This window comes from Oryctolagus cuniculus, chromosome 17 (genome assembly GCF_964237555.1).
Source record: "Oryctolagus cuniculus chromosome 17, mOryCun1.1, whole genome shotgun sequence".
Classification (NCBI taxonomy): domain Eukaryota; kingdom Metazoa; phylum Chordata; class Mammalia; order Lagomorpha; family Leporidae; genus Oryctolagus; species Oryctolagus cuniculus.
In genome coordinates, this window is record NC_091448.1 from 38,087,953 (window position 1) to 38,113,738 (window position 25,786).

At 46.5% G+C, this 25,786-nt stretch overlaps 2 protein-coding genes across 5 annotated transcripts in view; one reads left to right on the forward strand and one right to left on the reverse strand.

The window, feature by feature from the left end:
• ACACA (acetyl-CoA carboxylase alpha) overlaps window positions 1-25,786 on the reverse strand; it is a 318,070-nt gene that overhangs the window by 275,922 nt on the left and 16,362 nt on the right. The window lies entirely within an intron of this gene.
• Window positions 1,114-13,523, forward strand: C17H17orf78 (chromosome 17 C17orf78 homolog). The gene is given in 6 exon segments (XM_070060885.1): window positions 1,114-1,201; window positions 7,024-7,257; window positions 10,555-10,590; window positions 10,593-10,694; window positions 12,484-12,616; window positions 13,385-13,523. Coding segments are annotated over 6 exon segments (732 nt in total).

The following is a 25,786-nucleotide window of genomic DNA, read 5'->3' on the forward strand; positions in this document are numbered from 1 at the left end:
CCAACTTTTACTTATACCTTGAAGAAAACTTCAGTTGTGCACCAGGAAAATTGTTCATTACGGTCAAAATCTGAAGATAATACAAGTATCTCTCAGTTGTAGAATGGGTAAAGAAATTGTGGTACATCTGTAGAGTGGGCATTATAAAGCAATGGGAAAGAACAAATGATTGCTACGTGAAACATAACGGCTGAGTTTTATAAAAATACTATTGAGCACCAAAAAAGCCAGACACAAAAGAGCACACAATGTATGTTTCCTCCTACAAAAAATAGGCAACAACTCATTTGTGGTGGGAAGAACCTGGAGAGCAGTTAATCCTGACGATGAGCAGCAGCTGGAAGAGAGAGGAGGGGCATTTCTGGGTGCTGGTTACAAAAATCTATTATTATTATACAATATATATAAATGTAGATGTATTATACAATTTAAAAAAGGGCTACTTTAAAACCCAGAGTTGTTCAAAAACAGGTAAGATTAAGAAAAGTATTTTTGGCAATACATGATCAATAGTTCACTATTTTACAAAGCATGGGAAAAATAAAGATTGGAGGACAAAATGGGTATGATCAGAGAGATGGACATGCAAAAATCTGTTAAGGTACTGGTAGTGTTCGGTTCCTTAATTTGGGGTTATGCACTTACCTAACATTCCCCTTATCACACCACTGTTACTATTTAAACATATACAGGAGCTTGCATTGTGACGCAGCAGGTTAAGCTGCCACTTGTGACAACACTTTCCCATACTGGAGTATTGGTTTGAGTTTCAGCTACTCTGTTTCTGATGCAGCTTCCTGCTAATGCACCTGGGAAAGCAGTGGATGATGGCCCAAGTGCTTGGATCCTTGGGGAGGACCTAGATGGAGTTCCAGGCTCCTTCCTTTGGCCTGGTTGTTGCTACCATTTGGAGAGTAAACCAGCAGACAGAAGATCTCTTTTTCTCTCTCTCCCTCTGTCACCATGACTTTCAAATATATATATATATATATTATAAATATGTATATTATACTCTTCTGTATATATACTCCACAATAAAAATTTGTAAATAAAACAAAACTAAAGAACAAAAAACATCTACCCTTCAAAGAAAGAACAGCACTGTGTGGAGGTATGATAGCAATTTGTGGGCTGGAAGAGTCCTCGGAAAGTATCCTGTCCAGCCACTCATTAGAGAAACTGAAACAGAGGCCCAGAGGAGGTAAGGGACTCGGTCAAAGCGACTCAGTCAGCTCTTGAGCCCAGTCTGAGCCTAGTAGGCAGGCCTCTTGGCTTCCTACCACGTGCTCCTCCTGCGGACGCACCCTGATTCATCCATTCCAGCCTAGGTTTCTATCTCTTCCAGAGGTCAAATCTCTAGCCTGTAGACATCATAAAACTCACTTACGTAATAGGTTTTTCCCTCCTAAATTTGATAGGGGTGTTTTTTTGGTGGAGAAAAGGAGACAAGAGGAGAGGTCCTTTCCTCCATTTCCATTTCCTCCATTTCACTTAGAAATTCAGCCTAATAGTAAAGAAACACTCTGGGGTTTCTCTCTGCACCACTAGATATTCTGACTCCTTCACGGCGGCTCCCCTGCTTCTTTGTACCCCACACTACGGCTCCAACATGCAGGCTGCCTTTTGGGCCTCTGTGTCACCAAAGAAAAGGTGAGGGTCTGAGAGCTGATAAAAGAAAACTCTTCCGCTTGATTTTGGGCCCAGCTCGAAGTCTCGTCTGAGCAAAGTGAGCTCTTCTGCCACCTCGTGGCCAAGGAAGAGAATACCTAGATTCCAGATGCATTCTTACCCCCACTGTCAGGGGGCAGCACAGTTACATGGCATCTGAAAACCAACTACGGAAAATCTCCAACAGAACACTGGGGAAAAGTGTCTGGTGGTGCAGGTATGAGAGATTCGTGTAGTCACGATAAGGAAACAGTAAACAAAAATCACAAAGCACAGGGGAGGCTTTAGGTTGCGCTAACCAATCAAGCAACCACAGTGGGGAGAAAGGAACAGGACCAGTAAATATTGGCTCTGGACCAATTAAGTCCAGAGACACTTATGTTCCCTAGTCACTGGTCTCATTTTTCCACGCTTGCAGCAAAACCTCTGGAAAATGATATGTACACTTTTTGACTCCCAATTCCCTTTCAACCCACTCCTACTCCCCCCCCCCCCACCGGGAACTGATGATACATAACTGCCAAGACCAGTGGATGTGGATATCTTCACTCATTATGTACAACCTCTCAGCATGTGATCAACCAGCCACTCTTTCCTTGAATTCCTATGACTTCCACACTCCTGGTTTTCTTAACTTAGAGGCTATTTCTTCAGGGAAGTTCTCCTCCTACTGCCCTAATGAAAGTAGCCATGGCCTATAACCCTTTGCTTCCTTGGCCTGTTACTTTCTTCCTAGTAACTATTACAAGCTTTAGGTACCTTTATGGATTTGCATACTGTTTATTATTGGCCGTTCTGCACCAATTTTTTTCTTTTCTTTTTTTTTTTTTAAGATTTGCTTTTATTTATTTGAAAGACAATTACAGAGAGAGGTTGAGATAAAGAGAGAGAGAGAGAGGTCTTTCTTCTGCTGGTTCACTCTCCAAATGGCTGCAAAGGCTGGAGTTGGGCTGATCTGACGTCAGGAACCAGGAGCTTCTTCTGGGTCTCCCACGTGTGTGCAGGGGCCCAAAAGTTTGGGCCATCTTCTACTGCTTTCCCAAGCCATAGCAGAGAGCTGGATCAGAAGAGGAGCAACCGGGACTAAGGACTGGCACCAATATGGAATGCCGGCGCCCCGAGCCGGGGCTTTAACCCGCTGCAACACAGTGCCGGCCCCCACTTAATCTTCAACCATGCTTACTGCCTGCTTCCCAATGTTGCATGAGGACATAGATTTTGTCCTCTGTTCTTTGTCTTGCTCACTGCTGGAACAGTGCCTGGTACATGGCAGGCCCTCAATGAATATTTGTTGAATGAAAGAATGAAAGGCGTGGAGCTGCATGCGCAGTGCTTCCTCTCTTCCCCATTTCAGGCAACACGTTGTCCTTTAGCTACATCTCTTCCCAGTATGCTTCCCTACCAAGACTTCCCTTGATGCTTGATTTAGCAGATTTCAAGGATCAGGAAACAAAGTGGCATTTAAATTGTAATTTGACACAAATCTCACATGGTCCCTTAAGGAAAGTCCCTTGAGCTAAGTTCTCTTTATATTATTATCAATTTGTTTCAGACTCCAGAAATTTCTTGTGCACAGCTAAACCCAATGGAATGCATTTAAGGTAGGTACAAAGACTGCAAGAGGCTCTAGACTTAGGCAAAGATCTGAGTAGATCTTCGTTTCTTCTTTATGATCCACCTACCTAGGCCAACACAAAGACTATAGGGTATAAAACTGGACATGGAGCTGGTACTGTGGTGCAGCAGGTTAAAAACCCAGCTGGCAGCACCAGTATCCCATATGGGCACTGGTTCAAGTCCCGGCTGCTCCACCTCCAACCCAGCTCCCTGCTAATGTGCCTGGGAAAGCAGCAGAGGATGGTCCAAGTGCTTGGGCCCCTGCACCCACTTGGGAGACCCAGAAGAAGCTCCTGGCTCCTGGCTTCGGCCTGGCCCAGCCCAATTTAGGGCAATTAGGGGAGTGAACCAGTGGATGGAAGACTCTTCTCTGTCTCTTCCTCTCTCTGTAACTCTGCCTTTCAAATACATAACATAAATCTTTTTTTTTTTTTTTTGACAGGCAGAGTTAGACAGTGAGAGAGAGAGAGACAGAGAGAAAGGTCTTCCTTTGCCGTTGGTTCACCCCCTAAATGGCCACCACGGCTGGCATGCTGCAGCTGGCGCACTGCGCACGGCGCCGATCTGAAGCCAGGAGCCAGGTACTTATCCTGGTCTCCCATGCGGGTGCAGGGCCCAAGCACTTGGGCCATCCTCCACTGCCTTCCCGGGCCACAGCAGAGAACTGGACTGGAAGAGGAGCAACCGGGACAGAATCCAGCGCCCCAACCGGGACTAGAACCTGGGGTGCCGGTGCCGCAGGTGGAGAATTAGCCAAGTGAGCTGCGGCACTGGCCCATAAAATAAATCTTAAAAAAAAGAAAAAAGAAAAAACTAGATGCACTCTTCCCTGAAAGATACAATTTTGGTAAAACCTTCAACAACAATTTTCTGTCTAGGAAAACATTTCAGAACTCCAGCTGGCAACTCTCCTTCTGTGCTTAGCTCTTCCTCACAGCCTCAGAGCCCAAAGTCTTAGGGGTATTGTCAACCCGTCCTCATTTCACTATTCAGCAGTGCAAAAACACGCAAAATTCAATAGGTATGTTTGTGCTCATGAGCTTACGTGTACAACTTTGGATGAATTCTAGAGATAATTTTGTTGGGACTCTCAGTTTACATCTATTTCTGATACCCTCAGAAGTCAAGTAATTTCCCCACAGTGATACAGCTCGTGACAGGCCTGTACTAGAACCCAATTCTACCAGTTCTAGTCCACTGCTCTCCGAAGTGTAACCCACTCAGGCCTACTTTCTAGCTCTATTCTAGAAATTACATTCATTAATGGGAATCTACACACCTTTTTATGTCTGTGTAAACCGATTTGCCTGTGCAAGTAAACGTGCATGCGAATGTCTACACGTCTATGTGTGAGTATTTGTAAAACCTGTCACCAGATGTTATGGTAGGAAAATCTCTAGATAATTACAGCTTTCGTCAACAGTGAAGTCAGGGAAAGACCTGAGTCATTAACACATACACTTGGCCTTTTCTCCAGCAAGTCTATTCTGGCATCTTCAGGAAATAAGGCAAAATAACCTGGATGGAACCAGACACTCCAGGATCATACTTGGGCAGCAGAAGCAACCAGAGCCAAGGTTATAAGGGGGTCCCGCCTGCTATCCAACGAATGCTGAAGCCTGTGTGCTCCAGCTCACAGCGATACCATCTTGGTCTTCAGCCTAATGACTATATCCTAGGATGCCAACAAGATAGGTAAATGCTTCTCTAGCCTAATATCCTGGAAAATCAAAAGAAAAGCTTAGAAAGTGTTTGGGGTCCCTTCTATCAGACAGAGCTGTCGCTGAGATTCAGCAAGCAATACTTCACAGATGGCAGCCCATGAATCCTCCTGACTTAAGCAACCCAGAAAGACAGCTGGCCGTTTCATGAGGAGATGTCTTTAGGGAATATGACACCATTCTTCTGCCTTGTTCACGTAACTGACATTGAAATTCCCTTCACTATTAGATGGCTTTCTTTACTTGAGACGCTATCCTCACCTAGCACTCCCATAGTCATGATCTCTCATAAGATACTGCCTTTGTACAGCTAGATGGGGACAATCGTGGGTAGGGAGACCTGAGGGGAAGGGTAATACGGGATGGGATGGCACCGCCTGCTCACCTTTGGTAATTGTTTTATCTTAAACACGGGTTTTCAGAGTTTCCTGAACATTTAACATCTAAAATTAGCTAATCAGATCTAAAGACAGATAGCATAAGGTATAGCAGTAACAAATTAAGAAAAATCTCTTGGGGCCAGCGCTGTGGCACAGCGGGTTAAAGCCCTGGCCTGGAGCATCAGCATTCCATATGGGCACCAGTTTGAGTCCTGATGGCTCCTCTTCTAATCCAGCTCTCTGCTGTGGCCTGGAAAGGCAGTGGAAGATGGCCCAGGTCCTTGGGTCCCTACACCCACGTGAGAGACCTGGAAGAAGCTCCTGGCTTCGGATCAGCGCAGCTCCAGCCATTGTGGCCATCTGGGGAGTGAACCAGTGGATGGTAGACCACTCTCTCTGTCTCTACCTCTCTCTGTCACTCTTTCAAATAAATAAAATAAATAGAAAAAATCCCACATCCTGTGAGTCATGTACTAAAAAGCATAAATAGCTATGACCTACAGTTCTGTGAAAATCTATAGAAATACCTTGTCCAAGATTACATTTAATAAACTTTCAGGGTCAGGTGTTGTGGCACAAAGGGTTACCCTGCCACTTGGGATACCGGCATCCCATGCCAGAGCACCAACTGGAGTCCCAAGTACTCCCTGCTTCCAATCCAGCTTCCTACTAATATGCCTGGGAGGCAGTGGATGATGGCCCAACCAGGGATGGAGTTCCAGGCTCCTGGCTTCAGCCTGGCCCAGCCCAGCCATCATGGCCATTTGGGGAATCAGTGGATAGATCTCTCTCTCTCTTTCCTCTTTCTCTGTAACTCTGCTTTTCAAATAAATTAATTAATTAAAGAAAAAAAAAATGGGGCCAGTGCTGTGGTGTAGCAGGTAAAGCCACCGCCTGCAGTGCTTGCATCCCATATAGGTGCTGGTTCAAGTCATGGCCGCTCCAATTCCAATCCAGCTCTCTGCTATGGCCTGCGGAAGCAGTAGAAGATGGCCCAAGTCCTTGAGCCTCTGCACCCATGTGGGAGACCCAGAAGAAGCTCTTGGCTCCTGGCTTCAGCTTGGCACAGTTCCAGCCATTGTGGCCAACTAGGGAGTGAACCAGCAGATGGAAGACCTCTCACTCTCTCTCTCTGCCTCTCTTTCTCTTTCCTTATAATGCTGACTTTCAAATAAATAAATAAATCTTTAAAAAAAAAAGAAAAAAGAAAAAAGGTACCTTGTCTCCTGCCTCCCTAGCCCAAACCTCAAATATACCATTTTAAAGATTTGCATTCTCCCCCCTGTAGAGGCTTTCTGGAAGCCAATTTTTAATTTAACTCTTATTCCTCGAGGCATGCCTCTAATAGACCAAACAGATGGGGGTGAAGAAAGGGAAGCGGGCAGCACCTAACCCTCTCCACATTCATGAAAACAGTCCGACCATTTCTTGGTACTGAGTTTACTGTAAGTACCCATCTTCGCGGGACTCACAGCAGGGAGTCAGAATAGCAGTGCTTGTGTTTTTAGTGCCATATACACACAAGGAGGAAGAAGTGAACTAACAGAGTTTAACAGGAGCCATGAGTGGAGGTGGGTTAGCTGAGGACCATTCAAATTAAAATCCAGTTTCCTTTTTCTGTCAGGCTCTTCTTCCAGAATCTCACAGAGAAGCCCAAAGGGCTACACTCATGTAAAATCGGGCTAGGGCTACCCTGAAGTGCCTTGGTTCTGGGAGCAAAGTGAATGTCAATTTTGTACATTCAGAGAGAAGGTCAAAGGTCAAGTACACCCTGGGGAATCTGAGGGGCACTGCTGCTCCCTGCAGAAAGAGCTCTGCCTACCCAAGCTTTCACCTCACCCCCACATCCAAGTTTCAGACTGGTTCCCTTCTTCTTCTTCTTCTTCTTTTTTTTTTTCTTTTTTTAAGATTTTATTTATTTGTTCAACAGGTAGAGTTACAGACAGTGAGAGAGAGACAGAGAGAAAGGTCTTCCTTCCGTTGGTTCACCCCCCAAATGGCTGCTACGGCCGGTGCTGTGCCGATCCGAAGCCAGGAGCCAGGTGCTTCCTCCTGGTCTCCCAAGTGGGTGCAGGGCCCAAGCACTTGGGCCATCCTCCACTGCCCTCCAGGGCCACAGCAGAGAGCTGGACTGGAAGAGGAGCAACCGGGACTAGGACCGGCGCCCATATGGGATGCGGGCGCTGCAGGCAGAGGATTAACCAAATGAGCCATGGCACTGGCCCCTCAGATTGGCTCCCTTCTAACAGGCAAACGGGAGACTGGAAAAGGAGATGGAAGTAGGCACTAACTTTTTTTTTTTTTTTAAACTTTATTGATCTATTTCAAAGGCAGAGAGGAAGAGGCAGAGAGAGAGAGAATTCTGCCATCTGCTGGTTCACTCCCCAGTTGGCCGCAAAGACAAGGGCTGGGCCAGTCCAAAGCCAGGAACCAGGAGCTACTGGGTCTCCCATGTGGGTGCAGGAGCCCCAACACTTGAGCCATTGTCCATTGCCTTCCCAAGTGCAATAGCAGGGAGCTGGATCCAGAAGTGGAGTAGCTGGAACTTGAACTGGTGCCCATATGGGATGCCAGCACTGCAGGTGGGCCTAGGCGCTAACTTTCAGTTGGCATCTTTAAGTCAGTGGGAGCTTACTACTAGATAATGTCCTCTCTGAGAATCTTTTAGTCCCTCAATCCCTTTTCTACTTGATATCCTGTCATTTTCATATGATCTCCATTTCTGAAGGGTCTTTTTTGACAATTTTTAAAATGTTTAGTCTGAATGTACACAATAAAATATGCAAACATCATGCACTTACAGTAAAAAATGAGTCTCCTTCCTACTCCTCTCTCTCATTCCTGTCTTCTATCCCTGAGGCAATCATCATTACCACCTTACTGTCCTTTCTACCTGAAATACTCTAAGCATGTATGGCTGTACATATTTTAAAAACATAAATGGTAGTATACACATGTTTTGTATGTAACAATATATCTAAAGGTTGTTCCATATGGATATCTTATATATATATGTATATAAAATATTTATATACACACACACAGTTGCCTCTTTCTTAACTGCAGGACATTATCCTGTGGTACAGCAGTACTATAATTTATGTTACTAGTTCTCCATTGATGGACATTTTGGTTGTTTCCACTCTTTTGAAAATATAAACAGGGGCCAGCATTGTGGTATAGTGGGTTAAGCTGCCATCTGCAGAGCTGGCATCCCATAGGCATGCCAGTTCAAAACCTGACTGTTCCATTTCTAATCCAGCTCCCTGCTGATGTGCCTGGGCGGAGGAGTGAAAGACATCCCATGTGCTTGGGCCCGTGGCTCCTGGCTTCAGCCTGGCCCCCCTCCAGCCCTTATGGTCATTTGAGGAGCCAGCAGATGGAAGGTCATGGAAGCTCTCTCTCTCTCTCTCTCTCTCTCTCTAACTGTCTCTGCCTCTGCCTCTCCTTCTCTGCAACTCTTTCAAATAAATTAAAAAAATTTTTTTAAAGTAAACATAAACAATGCTGCAAGCCATGACCTGACGCTTATATATTCTTCTTATATATCTGAAGTTTGTCAGTAAGATACATTCCAAGAAGCAGGATTGCTGCATCAAAGGTGTGAAAGACATTAAATCACCCTGCTGCAAGCTGGGTCTGTTCTGCATTCCCACCTCTGCGGCGTGAGAGTGCCTGCTCACCCCGCTGCCAGACTGCTGCTGCCCTCCTTCCTCTTCCCTTCCACCCACTCTCCTCATCAAGTTGCTTCTGGTCGGTCGACTGGCATGAGCAGGTCCCCCTTTACATGCAGGCAGCCCTCCAGGTGTTCCTGCTACACTACTGGAAAGTAAAATAAAACTTCACACATTTACAGAAACAAGGGGCTCACAAGCAGAATAGAGGAAGGAAAAAAAAAAACTAGCCGGATTAAGGAAAGTAAGTGATAAAGTTCTCAGGATGTGGCACAGGTAAATTACATATCCTCATATGGCCTGGATGTTTCACTCACTTTATTACTATTTTATTACTATATTTCCTAAAATTTCACCAGTAATAATTTGTGTGAAAAATAAAAACAAAAACCTCAAAAGCCTCTGCCGGAGTATTGGGCTTTCAGCCGCTCAACATTAATGCAAATGAACTCAGTCAGATTGCTTTCCTCTTAACACGGGACGCCCTGCTACAGTGAGTGGCAGTGGTGACAGGAAATAGCGGCCCTAAGTCATTTTGGAGTCTGAAGCACTCTGGGTGAGGTGAACATAGTGCTATGAGTTCTGGACTGGGAGCATCTAAGGACAAGGAAAACTGGGAGGCTAACGGGGAAGAGAAATGCTGAAGATCAACCCAATCTAATTCAAAATGTTTTTTCAGCTAGCCTCCCAAGGAAGGCGGAAAAGGGAAGAAATTCTTCCTCCTTCCTTCGTGACAGCTCTGGAACTTAAGCAAGCCAGCATCCTGTACTATTTGAGCCATGCAAAGAAATGAAGTGGATGTCTCTGAGTTTGGGGCCCTGACCATTATTCACCCTGTGTGTCTATGAAGCCACAGTGATGACTTCCACATAACCAACGTTTAAATGGAATTTCCTAAGTTTGAAACTGCCTATTGAGTATTGGGATGCACTAGACCACAAATAGGGAGAAATAAAAATCAGGTAAATGGTCAAACCTGCGAAGTCATAAAAGAGATGCCCTCTGAAGTTACCACACTGTGGGTGAGATCAGTCTGCACAGGACAATTTCCTGAAAATACTCAGAAGACAGTTCCTGAAAATGTCCTGAGTTTGAAAGTGCAAATCTAAGAATCAGTGATCGTCAGAAGATGTGGACTACATGGAGAAGCAGAAAGGTAAGATGAAGATTTTATGGAATCTGGCAGAGAAAAGACTGTGTCATAAATATTCCGAGATATTCTTCTGGTGGAGAAAAGTGACTCACAGGTTTTATCAGTCCTTCTCTCCGCTCCTGTGTCAGTGCAGGGCCCTGGGTGGGATCTAACTGCTATCTCCATCCTTGTTTCCTGTTGATGCTCTTCTGTCTCCACGACCTTGACCTATGGTCAGCCAGGTCGACAGAGCCATAATCAGTTTGGCGCCAGCTGGGTAGAGTGAGAGTCTCCAGAAGTGAAATTGAAGGTGGGACAACATTTTCTCCCACAAGTATCCATCCTCTCGTTTCTCTCTTGGTTTCTAGCTTTTCCACCAGGGATATCCCAGTGTAAGGTCTGCTCAGTGCTGGGGGCTTCCCCACCTCTAGCACCTCCACAGCTCCTGAGAATGAAGAGAAAACTACAAGTACTGGTCATTTTCCTGGCCCTGTGAAACGAGGTACACATAGGCTGGGGTAAACAAGAACAGAAAAACTAAACAAAACAAAATCCCAAAATATGTTTAGTCTCAACATTAGACTGGGTTTCCTAGAATCTTCCTTAAGTTTGAGCAGTCAGAGTTTCCATTAGAGAATCCTTCCATTCTTACCAGGGGAAAAAAAGAGAAGTTATAAGGTCCCATCAAGGACCATTCTCCACATAAGTTAGCTCACCCTGTAGCTTTCGGGACAGAGTAAATCAGATATATGTGGTAAATAATTCGAGTAGATGAATGTATAGATGGACAATAATTAAAAAACCAAGCAATTGGCCAGCGCCGCTGCTCACTAGGCTAATCCTCCGCCTAGCGGCGCCGGCACACCGGGTTCTAGTCCCGGTCAGGGCGCCGGATTCTGTCCCGGTTGCCCCTCTTCCAGGCCAGCTCTCTGCTGTGGCCAGGGAGTGCCCTGCACCCCATGGGAAACCATGAAAAGCACCTGGCTCCTGGCTCCTGCCATCGGATCAGCGCGGTGCGCTGGCCGCAGCGCGCCGACCGCGGCGGCCATTGGAGGGTGAACCAACGGCAAAGGAAGACCTTTCTCTCTGTCTCTCTCTCTCACTGTCCACTCTGCCTGTCAAAAACAAAAAAAACAAACAAACAAACAAAAAAAAAGCAATTATGATAGTGATGACACTGACCAAGTGCACGCTTTCATTTCACTTTCACTGTTTTTAGAAATAATCCCTAAATTGACAAGGACTCAAATCCTGTAAGATTCCAATTTGGGTTACTCTTACATCTGCTGGTTCATTCCCCAAATGGCCACAATGGCCAGGGCTGTGCCAGGCCAAATCCATGAGCTTCTTTTATTATTATTATTATTATTATTATTATTTGACAGGCAGAGTTAGACAGTGAGAGAGAGAGAAAGAGAGAAAGGTCTTCCTTTTCTGTTGGTTCACCCCCATAATGGCCGCCACGGCCGGTGCGCTGCGCCGATCCGAAGCCAGGTGCCAGGTGCTTCCTCCTGGTCTCCCATGCGGGTGCGGGGCCCAAGCACTTGGGCCATCCTCCACTGCCTTCCCGGGCCACAGCAGAGAGCTGGACTGGAAGAGGAGCAACCGGGACAGAATCCGGTGCCCCAACCGGGACTAGAACCTGGGGTGCCGACACCGCAGGCAGAGGATTAGCCAAGTGAGCCGTGGCGCCAGCCAATGAGCTTCTTATAAGTCTCCTGTGTGGGTACAGGGGCCCAAGGACTTGGGCCATCCTCCGTTGTTTTCCCATGCACATTAGCAGGGAGTTAGATGCCAAGTGGAACAGCCAGCACTCGAACTGGTATCCATATGGGATGCTGGCACTGCAAGCCATGGCTTATCCCGCTACACCACAGTGCCTCACCCTGGAAAGGTGATTTTATAATCCCATAGGATGTGTCAGAGCAAAATGATAGAGACCCAAGAGGGCTGATAATAAGAGATGTTTAGAACTCCTTGTGCATACAAGCCTTTTCTTCCCTAAGAACACAGCAAGAATCTACCCTCTAGGATGATGGAAAATCCCAAATCCCAGAGAAAACTCATTGAGAAGAACTCAAGAGGTTGGAGCAGAGTCCATGATGTCCACCTCCTGACTCTGGGTCTGAGCTGGACATGAAGCCTCCGCCTCCGAGTCAGGCTGAGCCTCTACTGGTCTTGAGAACCAGGAGAACTTCAGGTCAGAGAGTCAGCCTCTTCTTCCTTATCTCAAATCCTCTTTTCTCCCTCTCCCACTGCTCGCTTTCACTCTCTCTCTCTTTTACACACAGATGAAAATCTAAAGAGGAAGAAGAAATGGAGTACTGTGGTCAAATGTTTGATTGCTGTCACCCTGTTGCCCAGTGGAGTCATTATCATAATATTTGTCATGTTTGAAGTCCCAGTTCCTGTAAGTTGGCTGATGTTTTGGGTTTTAAAAGGTTTCCTTCTGTTCCTGAGGCAGCTTGGCATAAAGAAGAAAGGCACCAGTTTTGGAGTGTGGACAGATCTGCCACTTACATTCACTGGCTCAGTGGTTTGGGGAAGCTTTCCTAACTTCAGAAACCTCAGCTGCCTCATCTGTAAAATGTGACTTAGCCTGTTTGCCTTTCACATGGTTATAAAGGTCAGTTGAGAAAGGTGCCTGGCACACAGGAGGGGCTTGGTAAATGCGAGGTGTTTTCCTCAGTTGTACATATTACAAAGGAAGGACAGTCCCAATATTTTCTTTAAAAGACACAATTTCCTGGAGCCAGTGCTGTGGTATAGTGGGCAAAGCTGCCGCCTGCCGTGCCGGCATCCCATATAGGCGCCAGTTCAAGACTGGGCTGCTCCACTTCCAATCCAGTTCTCCGCTATGTCGTAGGAAAGCAGAAGATGGTCCAAGCCCTTGGGCTCCTGCACCCACGTGGGAGACCTGGAGGAGGCTCCTGGATCCTGGCTTTGAATCGGCTCAGCTCCGGCTGTTGCGGCCATCTGGGGAGCGAACTGGCAGATAGAAGATCTCTCTCTCTCTCTCTCTGCCTCTGCCTCTGCCTCTCTGTAACTCTGACTTTCAGATAAATAAATAAATCTTAAAAAAAGACAATTTCTTTTAAATGGCCTAACATGAGGTTTGGAAGATCATCAAATGTTTCCCAGCCACTTAAACTAAATGCCAGTCATTTTCTGCCTTCAGAGACAACGCTGAAGAGCCAGAAGGCTGTACCTATGCCAGCAGTTGTGGAGAAGGCAAGAGAAGAGAGACCTGCCACCTGGAACAGCAGAATCCCAGCAGAACTCTCAGCCTCAGAAGGGAAGTGTTCTCTGTATGTCTACGTCCTTTGCTTAGGGAAAACGGAGAGAGGGGCGAGCAGTGTGGCACAGCGACTTAAAGCCCCAGCCTGCAGTGCCAGCATCCCATATGGGCGCTGGTTTGAACCCCAGCTGCTCTACTTCTGGTCCAGCTCCATGCTAATGTACTTGGGAAAGCAGGTGAGGATGGCCCAAGTGCTGGGGTCCCCGCACCTCTGTGGGAGACCTGGAAGCTCCTGGCTCCTGGCTTCAGATCAACTCAGCTCCAGTCACTGTGGCCATTTGTTGGGGAGTGAACTAGTGAATGGAAGATCTCTCTCTCTCTCTCTCTCTCTCTCTGTCTACTTCTAACTCTTTCAAATAAATAAAACAAATCTTTTTTTTTTAAAAAAAAGAAAACAAGTGAGAAAGGAAATAGATAGGTATGTGTACTAGTGTTTTCCTAACATCCGTCCAGCTATAACACAATAGATGCTAATTGAAAATACATATTTTTGGGCCACAGACACACTGAATCAGAATGTCTAGATTAGGGTTGGAAGTCTTATTTTTTTAATTCTTAACAAGTTCCCTAAGTAAAGGTGGATTTACTGTGAAATTAATGCAGCTTAAGGTTCAGGGCCCATGTGCCCTCTCTATGGTCTTATATCTAATTTTATATATTTAAAATTTGTATTCTGTTTTGAAAAGAAGGCTCCACCCAAACTGTAAGAGCTTTAGAACTCAGAGCATCTGTACCCATCCCTGTATCTGGGCAATTCTTATATACAACAAAGTTTAGAAACCATTGCACTTGAACACAGGTTGAAGACTTAGCAAAGCAGTTTCCTTCTTCCCTGATTTTAGGCTTCCTATCAATATTACAAACCAGTAGAGCTCCTTGCTCTCTGGAGCAGACACTATACCACTGGCTCAGCATGGTTGCTTTCAATCCAATTTCTCCAAAAGGAGTGGACTCAGGTTTTTAATACTAAAAATTGGTGGGCACTTTTCTTAAGACATCTACATTACTCACTAAGGCAGAAATGAGACTCCCAGTACTTCTAAAATCAAGCAGAGTCCACTTTTGTAGAATGATAGCATTCAGACTCGGTCTCAAGGATTATCCAGTACAGGATGGTACTCATACTCTGCAGCTCTTTAATTCTATTTTTTTTATTGCAACTGTATTTTCCTCTGTGGACTTTTATTTTTTTTTTTATTTTTTTTTTTAAACTTTTTAAAGATTTATTCATTTACTTGAAAGTCAGAGTTACACACAGAGAGGAGAGGCAGAGACAGAGAGAGGTCTTCCATCCACTGGTCCACTCCCCAGAAGGCTGCTATGGCTGGAGCTGCGCCAATCCAAAGCCAGGAGCCAGGTCTCCCATGCAGGCACAGGGGCCCAAGGACTTGGGCCATCTTGTACCGCTTTCCCAGGGCATAGCAGAGAACTGGATTGGAAGTAGAACAGCCAGGATTCCAGCTGGTGCCCATATGGGATGCCAGCACTGCAGGCAGTGGCTTTACCCACTATGCCACAGTGCCAGCCTCCATCTATGGACTTTTTAAAAAAAGATTTTTTTTTAAAAGATTTATTTTATTTATTTGACAGGCAGAGTTACAGAGAGAGAAAGAGAGAGAGAGAGAGGTCTTCTACCCGCTGGTTCACTCCCCAGATGGTCACAACAGCCGAGCTGTGCCGATCCAAAGCCAGGAGCCAGGAGCTTCTTCAGGGTCTCCCACGCGGGTGCAGGGACCCAAGGAAATGGGCCATCTTCTGCTGCTATCCCAGGCCACAGCAGAGAGCTGGATCCGAAGAGGAGGAGCCGGGACTAGAACCGGCACCCATATAGGATGCCAGCTCTTCAGGCAAGGGTGTTAACCTTCAGGCAAGGGTGCCACAGCGCTGGCCCCTATTTGTTTGTTTTTAAAGATTTATTTATGGGAGGCTGGTGCCGCAGCTCACTAGGCTAATCCTCCGCTTGCAGCGCTGGCACTCTGGGTTCTAGTCTCAGTTGGGGCGCCGGATTCTGTCCCGGTTGCTCCTCTTCCAGTCCAGCTCTCTGCTGTGGAGGATGGCCCAGGTCCTTGAGCCCTGCACCCGCACGGGAGACCAGAGGAAGTACCTGGCTCCTGGCTTCGGATCAGTGCAGCGCCAGCCATAGCGGCCGTTTGGTGGAAGAAAGACCTTTCTCTCTGTCTCTCTCACTGTCTAACTCTGCCCGTCAAAAAAAAAAAAAAAAAAAAAAAGATTTGTTTATGGGGCCGGCGCTGTGACATAGCAGGTAAAGCCGCCACCTGCAGTACCATATGGGCGCCAGTTTGAGTCCTGGCTGTTCCACTTCCAATCCAGCTCTCTGCTGTGGCCCGGGAAAGCAGTGGAAGATGGCTCAAGTCCTTGAGCCCTGTACCCGTGTGGGAGACGGGGAAAAAATTCCTGGCTCCTGGCTTCAGATCGACACAGCTCTGGCCATTGCAGCCATCTGGGGAGTGAAGCAGCAGATGGAAGACCTCTCTCTCTGTCTCTGCCTCTCCTCTCTCTCTGTGTAACTCTGACTCTCAAGTAAATGAGTAAATCTTAAAAAAAAAAAAAAAAAAAAAAAGATTTATTTGACAGCCAGGGTAACAGACTGGCAGAGACAGGCAGAAAGAGAGAGATCTTGCATCTGCAGGCTTACTCAAATGGCTGCAACAGTTGTGGCTGGGCCAGGCTGAAGCCAGGAAGCAGGAACTTCATCTGTGTTTCTTAGACAGGTGGCAGGGGCCCAAGTATATAAGCAACCATTCGCTGACTTCTCAGGAGCATTAGCAGGGAGCTGGGTCAGAAACAGAGCAGCCGGGACCCAAACCAGCACACTGATATGGGATGACACAGGATTCCGGGGTCATAGGCAGCTGTGCCACAATGCCCACCCTCTGCTCTTTAATTTTATGATAATTGCACAAATCAACAATCAAGCAGGCCAGGTATCAGAATCTTTCTTATCACAGTATTCCAGGCATCAGCCACCAATTTGTCATCTCTGGCTGGTCAATATTTTCTATAATCCTATTTCTTTCAATATTGGATGATGAACCTATATAAATTAGTATGATTTTACCATATGGTGTATTTTTTGTTCTCTACCCCAATCAATATTATCATTTTTATGAAAAACTGGAAAAAATAGACCTGAAGGGGACTAAAAGTCCAATGTAGAATCAGAACTAACTAAATAGCATCAATTCTACCTAAACTCCTGTGGTCACAATACGCAACTAAATGGCAAAGGAACTCATAAAAATTGTAATAAGGTGGCAGTCTTCTACATATTACCGCATTTATGCCTCACAAAAGCCCTGGGAGGTAGCAGGGCAGATGTCTGCATTTTACTGACATTTACTTTGAGGGCTGGGGAGGGTATGTGACTTCCCCATGCTCATATGGCAGATTGAAACAGAAATAGCATCCAGGTCTTTTAATTCCTGTACTGCTGCAGTTGGCTCCTTAACCTATCCTGTAGTTTTACTAAAAACCCATGTGCCGGCCGGAGCTGCGGCTCACTAGGCTAATCCTCCGCCTTGCGGCGCCGGCACACCGGGTTCTAGTCCCGGTCAGGGTGCCGGATTCTGTCCGGGTTGCCCCTCTTCCAGGCCAGCTCTCTGCTGTGGCCAGGGAGTGCAGTGGAGGATGGCCCAAGTCCTTGGGCCCTGCACCCAATGGGAGACCAGGAGAAGTACCTGGCTCCTGCCATCGGATCAGCGCGGTGTGCCGGCTGCAGCGCGCTGGCCGCGGCGGCCATTGGAGGGTGAACCAACGGCAAAAGGAAGACCTTTCTCTCTGTCTCTCTCACTATCCACTCTGTCAAAAAAATTAAAAAAAAACAAAAACAAACAAAAAAAAAAAACCACAACCCATGTGCCAAGTTTTCTGCCTTAAAGAGGCTTATAATCCAGTGGGGGGGGGGGGGGGGGGGCGGGGAAGACTGACGAAAACAAATCTGTAGTTATGTTCATAACAGTTAAACATTTAGAAAGTACATACAACATTATATGGGGCATGGAAACATGGTGGAGTGGAATTGGATTGTCGGACATATCTAGTCTATGTGCACTCAGGCCTCTGGGCGTTTTCAAAATACAATGGGATTGTTTGGGTATGACTAAAGGGATGAAGTAGAGTCCCTTTGCATCTGGGATCCAAGCCAGCCACAAACTCAATTTGTCTTCCATTCAAGACAAATTGGTCAAGGGATAGATGGGCACTTTGCCAAAGGACTAAAAATTTCAACCAACGTAGTTCCTCATCTACAAGTACACCTTGCCCACACATTCTCAGTGCAATTACCAGGTAACAAAGAGGCAAAATGAAAGGTACTTGGAATTACATGGGGTTTTCTACTTGACTCCTTTTTTTTTTTTTTTTTTTGGACAGGCAGAGTGGACAGTGAGAGAAAGAGACAGAGAGAAAGGTCTTCCTTTGCCGTTGGTTCACCCTCCAATGGCCGCCGTGGCTGGCGCACTGCAGCTGGTGCACCGCGCTGATCCGATGGCAGGAGCCAGGTACTTCTCCTGGTCTCCCATGGGGTGCAGGGCCCAAGCACTTGGGCCATCCTCCACTGCACTCCCTGGCCACAGCAGAGAGCTGGCCTGGAAGAGGGGCAACCGGGACAGAATCCGGCGCCCCGACCAGGACTAGAACCTGGTGTGCCGGCGCCGCAAGGCGGAGGATTAGCCTAGTGAGTCGTGGCGATGGCTCTACTTGACTCTTGTGCCTGTGCTGTGTTGGCATATGAAGAAATGTCCATTTGCATCGTTCCTGATCTTTCATATTTCCTTTCAGTCTCCAGGTTGAACAACACACTCTCAACCCATCAAACCCAAAAGAAGCTACAAGGATCAGTTATCCACCAAACGTACTTCCGAAAAGTTCTGCTCTGCCTCACACATCTTATGAATACAGCATCTTTCTCTACACAGTCTTCTCACTTCCACGGCAGACACTTGTCACTTCTACACCGTGTCTTCCGTAGGGACATGACAAGCAGAGAGGTCAGGGCAGTGAAGGGAGAGCCTGGACGGCAGAGTTTCCCTCCTCTGACCCTGCTGCTGACACCATTACCAGCATTTGTGGTTCATTTTATACACCCATAAAAATGGACACAGTTCCATCCCATCAAATGAAAACAATTCTTCCCTCCAAGCACTATGAATGGATCTCACTGCTCTTTTTCATAAAACACATCAAACACAGCAGCCAAGGAACAGGGAAAGGCAACTGATAGTGTGGCACAGCTCCCAACACCTCTGTTGTCCTCACAGCAGACTTCATGCTCACCTGCTCGCCCAGGTTCACGTTCCCAGGATTTTAGTATTCAGTCTTTGCCACTACACATAGCCATCAGCACACTGGCAGAGGAAACTTGACCCTAAGCATTCCAAAGTCCTCCTTGTAAGTCATGGCCAAGGGGTTCAGGGATGGCAGAGAGAAGACAGTCTTCCAACAACCCAGAATTCCTCAAGTGGCTCTGACATTCACCTTACTTTACAGTGAGCTGCATTCCAGAGCATTCTGGTAGAGCATTCCAGAGCAAAACAATGATGATGATGCTCTTTCTCACAGGGACGTGGCTACAAGCAGAGTTTGACCAACTGAAGTAAGCGTGTGGCGAGAAGGTAGAAAGAGCTAATCGTGAAGCAGCGTTCAGATAAAAAAGAGAAGGGCAGAAGGGGTGAGGCAGGGTGTTGGCCTGTTTCTTTTCTCTTTCTCTCTCTCTAAGATTTATTTTATTTATTTGAAAGGCAGAGTTACACAAAGAAAGGAAGGAGAAAGAGAGAGAGAGAAGGAGAGAGATCTTCCACCCACTCATTCACTCCCTAAATGGCCATAATGGCCAGGGCTGAACCAGACCAAAGCCAGGAGCCAGGAGCTTCATCTGGGTCTCCCACATGGATGCAGGGGCCCAAACACTTGGGGAATCCTCCACTGCTTTTCCCAGGCACTTTAGCAGGGAGCTGAATCAGAAATGGAGGAGCCAGGACTTGAACAGGTGTCCATATTGGATGCTGGCAAAGCAGATGGTAGCTTAACCCACTACACCACAACTCTTCTCTTAAGAGTCTGAAATACGGACCAGCATTGTGACATAATGGATTAGGCTGCTTCTTGCAGCTCTGGAATCCTAAATGGGTGCTGGTTTGAGTCCCAGCTGCGCCACTTCCAATCCAGCTCCCTGCTAATGCACCTGGAAAAGCAGAAGATGATGGCCCAAGTGCTTGGGCCCCTGCACCCACAAAGGAGACCAGGAGGAAGCACCTGGCTCCTGGCTTCAGAGCAGTGTAGCTCTGGCCATAGCAGCCATTTGGGGGGTGAACCAACGGAAGGAAGACCTTTCTCTGTCTCTCTAACTCTGTAAAATTAATTAATTAATTAATTTTTTAAAAAAGAAAGTCTATACTCATCAAATCTTCTGCAAGAATATAACTTGGGTAACACTTATTCTGACCTTTAGAAATTCAGTGATAGGATTAAATGGTCCATCTTGCTTTGGAGCCAATTGTTTCCCGAACAAAGCAAGAACCTACTGAGCATCCTCTGATTCCCTCAGCAGTCAACAACTTTGAATCCTATATTTATTTTAATATTTATTTATTAATTTGAAAGTCAGAGTTACACAGAGAGGAGAAGCAGAGAGAGAGAAAGAGAGAGAGAGGTCTTCCACCCAATGGCTCACTCCTGAATTGGCAGCAACGGCCGGAGCTGAACCCATCTGAAGCCAGGAGCCAGGCACTTCTTCTGGGTCTCCCACACAGGTGCAGGGACCCAAGGACTTGGGCCATCTTCTACTGCTTTCCCAGGCCACAGCAGATAGCTGGATTGGAAGCGGAGCTTCAGGCCAGGGCGTTAACCCACTGAACCACAGAGCTGGCCCCAATCCTATACTTCTTTACCGGAGGAGATTTTTGAAAATGAACAGATGGGAGGGATGACAGAGGAAAAGGGACAACTCCTAAGCAGACTTTGGTATGTGGACCTGATTCTGTAGCTCACTCCAGAGCTGGGCACAAACCTTGGCATCACCGTTACAGACACAATTTGATAAAACACTTTCTAAGAAATGTCAATTATTCCAGTGCAAAATGCAAGGTTTCCATTATAAACTCTTTCTCATTAAATTACTTCACTTTGTTTTTCTGGTTATTAAAGTATATTCACAGGCCTGATGCTGTGGCATAGTGGGTAAAGCCGCCACCTGCAGTGCTCTCTGCCTCTGTGTCTCTGTAATTCTGCCTTTCAAATAAAATAAATAAATCTAAAAAAAAAAAAAAGTATAATCACATTATAAATCTTTTTAGAAAATATTGGGAAGCATAAACAAAAGTTATACCTAGGCCCTCCCTTCCGAGATAACCACTGTTAACACTGATAAATTTTTTTAGATTTATTTATTTATTTGAAAGGCAGAGTTACAGAAGGCAGAGGCAGAGAAAGAGGTCTTCCATCGACTGGTTCACTTCCCATATCAGATGGCTGCAACAGCCAGAGCTGAGCTGATTAGAAGCCAGAAGCCAGGAGCTTCCTCCAAGTCTCCCATGTGGGTGAGAGGCCCAAGGAGTTGGGCCATCTTCTATTGCTTTCCCAGGCCATAGCAGAGAGCTATGTAAGTGGAGCAGCCAGCACTCAAACCGGCGTCTGTATGGGATGCAGGCACTGTAGGCAGTGGCTTTACCTGCTACACCACAGCACCGGCCCCAGTAAATCTCTTTAAAGACAGCACAGATAGATACATCTACAAATAGGACATCTGTTAACACCATTCTCACACCACTCTTAACCTGCTCCCCTTTTTTGGCTAATGTACAACTACCATATTTCTATTTGGCCCATATACTGAGCTGTGTATATTTTCTTTTCTTTCTTTTCTTTTCTTTCCTTTTCTTTTCTTTCCTTTCTTTCTTTTTTTTTTCTTTTTTTTTCTTTTTTTTTTTTTTGACAGGCAGAGTGGACAGTGAGAGAGAGAGACAGAGAGAAAGGTCTTCCTTTGCCGTTGGTTCACCCTCCAATGGCTGCCATGGCTGGCGGGCTGCGGCCGGCGCACCGCGCCTATCTGAAGGCAGGAGCCAGGTACTTCTCCTGGTCTCCACGCGGGTGCAGGGCCCAAGCACCTGGGCCATCCTCCACTGCACTCCCTGGCCACAGCAGAGAGCTGGCCTGGAAGAGGAGCAACCGGGACAGAATCCGGCGCCCTGACTGGGACTAGAACCCGGTGTGCCGGCACCGCAAGGCGGAGGATTAGCCTAGTGAGCCGCAGAGCCGGCCTGCTGTGTATATTTTCAAATCTTAGCATGGATTGAACATCATTCCACCTTTTTCCCGAGTATATTTTTTTCAAAATTTATTTATTGGGGTGGACGTTGTGGTGCAGCATGTTAAGTACTTGCTTGCAATGCCAACATTCCATACTAGTTCGAGTCCTGGCTGCTCCACTTCCAATCCAGTTTCCTGCTAATACACCTGGGAAACGAGTGAATGATGGCCCAAGTGCTTGGGCTCCTGCCATGTATGTGGGAGACCCAGATAGGGTTCTTGGTTCCTGGCTCTACTTGGCCCAGCCGAAGTTGTTGTGGGCATTTAGAGATGGAATGAGTAGATGGAAGAGATCTCTGTCTCACTGTCTCTTTGTCTCTCTGCCTTTCAAGTAGATGAAAACAAATAAACATTTTTAAAATTTTTATTTTATTTATTTAAGAGGGAGAGAGACCAGGGCAGGGAGTGGGGGGAGCGAGAGAGAGAGACACTGCTGCTTTGTGCTCCAAATGTCCACAAGAACTGGGTCTGGGCCAGCCCAAAGCCAGGAGCCCAAAACTGAATCCAGGTCTCCCACGTGTGTGGTAGAGACCCAACTACCTGAGCCATCATTTGCTACCTCCCAGGGTACCCATTAGCAGGAAGGAGTGGACCCAAAGCTCAAACCCAGATACTCCAACACGTCTTAACAGTGAGGTGAAATGGAAATGTCCCCTCTATCTTTTTATGTGTACCCAGTTATTCTGCTTGAAGCCTTCAGTGCCTGTGTTAGTTTGTATATCTCTATAGTACCAAGAAAGCACCATGTTCTTACTAGAACACAAAAAATGTGTTGTCACACTACCAAATGGATAGCTAAAGGTAGCATAACTGACTTTACCTAGTTGTTTTTTATTTTTCTTTAACTCTTCTTCTGTTTTATTTGAAAGGCAGAGTTACAGAGAGAGTTCTCTCCGCTGGTTCACTTTCCAAATGGCCGTAAAGGCCAGGACTGGACCGGGCCAGGCTGAAGCTGAGAATTTGGAATACATCCAGGTCTCTCATGTGGGTGGCAGGGTCAAGTGCTTGGGCCATCCTCCACTGCTTTTCCAGGCACATTAGCAGGGAGTTGGATGGGAAGGGGAGGAGCCAGGACTCAAACTGACATCCATACGAGTTGGTGTCATGGCAGATGGCTGTTTAACCCACTGCACCACAATGCTAGCCTTGACTTTAATAAAAGTTTTTTAAAAAGTTGTTGTTTTTTATTTACATTCGTTTGAAAGACAGAGACAGGGAAAGGCCCTCCATCCACCAGTTCTCCCAGGATTAATGCCTGATCTATAATGCTGGAGCTAAGTTCCAGGAGCCTGCAACTCACTCTGTCTTCCATATGGTGGCAGGGATCCAGTCACTTGAGTCATTACCTGCTGCCTCCCAGAGTCTGCACCAGCAGGAAGCTGAAATAGGAAGCAGAGGCAGGACTCAAACCCAGGCACTCTGACATGGGACGCAGGCACCCTAGAAGGCATCCCAACCATTGCATAGCTGACTTCAGAAGAAAATGAGGGGGCCAGTGCTGTGGCATGGTGGGTAAAGTCATCGCCTGCAGTGCTGGCATCCAATATGGGCGCCACTTGAGTCTTGGCTGCTCCTTTTCCAACCCAGCTCTCTGCTAAGCCTGGGAAAGCAGTAGAAGATGGCCCAGGTCCTAATGTGCCTTGGGCCCCTGCACGCATGTGGGAGACATGGAAGAAGACCTTGGCTCCTGGTTTCAGATTGGCACAGTTGTGGACAACGGGGGAGTGAACCAGCGGATGGAGGACCTCTCTCTCTCTCTCTCTCTCTCTCTCTCTCTCTCCTTCTATGCCTCTTCTCTCTCTGTGTAACTCTGACTTTCAAGTAAATAAATAAATAAATCTTAAAAAAAGAAGAAGAAGGCCGGCGCCGCGGCTTACTAGGCTAATCCTCTGCCTAGCGGCGCCAGCATACCAGGTTCTAGTCCCGGTCGGGGCGCCGGATTCTGTCCCGGATGCCCCTCTTCCAGGCCAGCTCTCTGCTGTGGCCAGGGAGTGCAGTGGAGGATGGCCCAGGTGCTTGGGCCCTGCACCCCATGGGAGACCAGGAAAAGCACCTGGCTCCTGGCTCCTGCCATCGGATCAGCGCGGTGCGCCGGCCGCGGCGGCCATTGGAGGGTGAACCAACGGCAAAAGGAAGACCTTTCTCTCTGTCTCTCTCTCTCACTGTCCACTCTGCCTGTCAAAAAAAAAAAAAAAAAAAAAAAAAGAAGAAAATGAGATGAGATACCTGTATTTTCACATCAAAGCTGCTATCAGTTATGAGGGAACTGCAAACCAGTGAGGACCCATACTATGATTATTGGTTACACCTGAATTCATCTCGCCAGACTTATATTGTTGTCTCAGATTTCTTTATCTCTTCCTCATTATTCCAATACTTTTCCTTTTTCTCTTCATTGTTTTTCCAGTGATCTAACTTGTCTGTCATCTAATACTAAAAATTTCCTCTAGTCTGAATTTCTAGGGAACTTAGATCCATGTCTATACTAAAATTTTAGGTCAAAAGTTCTTTTCTTTTACCTAACTCTCCTTCACCTGGGGCAATGCCGCAACAGATGCATGCCTTGGGTTTAATTTAGGAACTTCCAATGGACTCTTGTGAATTCCCGCCATCCAGTGGCTGAAGTTGCTAACTGCACCTTTTGAAAAAGGCAATGGATGGGTATACGCTATGGCGTAGTGGGTTGAAGCCCTGGCCTGAAGCGCAGGCATCCCCTATGGGTGCCAGTTCTAGTCCCAGCTGCTCCTCTTCCAATCCAGCTCTCTGGAAGATGGCCCAGGTCCTTGGGCCCCTGTACCCGGAAGAAGTTCCTGGCTCCTGGCTTCGGGCTGGCCCAGCCCCAGTCACGGGGCTATTTGGGGAGTGAACAAGAGGATGGAAGATCTCTTCCTCTTTCTCTCTGTAATTCTGACTTTCAAATAAATAAATAAATCTTAAAATAAAAAAGCAACCTATCAATGTTTATGCCTGAAAGTCCTAAACCATATTTCTCAAAAAGATTTTAAGGTCTCCTATGTTTTAAGAAAGTGTTTAATTGATGCATAATCACTACTTATTTGTGGGGCATCATGTACAATTTTGATACATGTATATGCTGTCTAATGATTGAATCAGGTTGATTAGCATTTGTCATTTCTTTGTTAGGAACACTCAAAACTTGTTGTCAGTTAGTCACCCTACAGTGCTATATGGAGCACTAGAACTTATTTCTCCTAACTGTATTTTGATATCTGTTTTTCATCCTTTTTCTGTATCCCTACTTCCTACCCTGCCAAGCCTCTGGTGACCTCTGGTATACTCTCTATGTATATTGAATCAACTTTTTATTAAAATGCTTATTTGGGGTCGGCACTGTGGCATAGTAGATTAAGCTTTCACCTACAGCGCTGGCATCCCATATGGTTTTCAAATGGAAAATTTGGCTTTTCCTGGCTGCTCACTTCCCATCCAGCTCCCTACTAATGTGCCTGGGAAAGTAGTGGAATATGGCCCAAGTATTTGGGACCCTGCACCCACGTGAGGAACCCAGAAGAAGCTCCTGGCTCCTGGTTTCAGTCTGGCCCAGCTCCGGCCATTGAGACCAATTGGGGAGTGAACCAGAGGATGGAAGATCTCTCTCTGTCTCTCCTCTCTCTCTCTCTCTAACTCTGCTTCTCAAATAAATAAATAAATCTTTTTAAAAAATGTTTGTTTATTTTCATCTACTTGAAAGGCAGAGCAACAGAAGAGAGATCTTCCTCCTGTTGGTTCACTCCCCAAATGCTTGCAATAGCCAGAGCTAGGCCAGGCCAAAACCACAAATCCAGAACTCAGTCCAGGTCTCCCAAATGGGTGGCTCAGACCACAGCATTTGAGCAATCACCTGCTGTCTCCTGGAGTCCACATTAGCAGGAAGCTGGATTAGAAACAGAGTAGCCAGGGCCGGCGCCGCGGCTCACTAGGCTAATCCTCCGCCTTGCGGCGCCGGCACA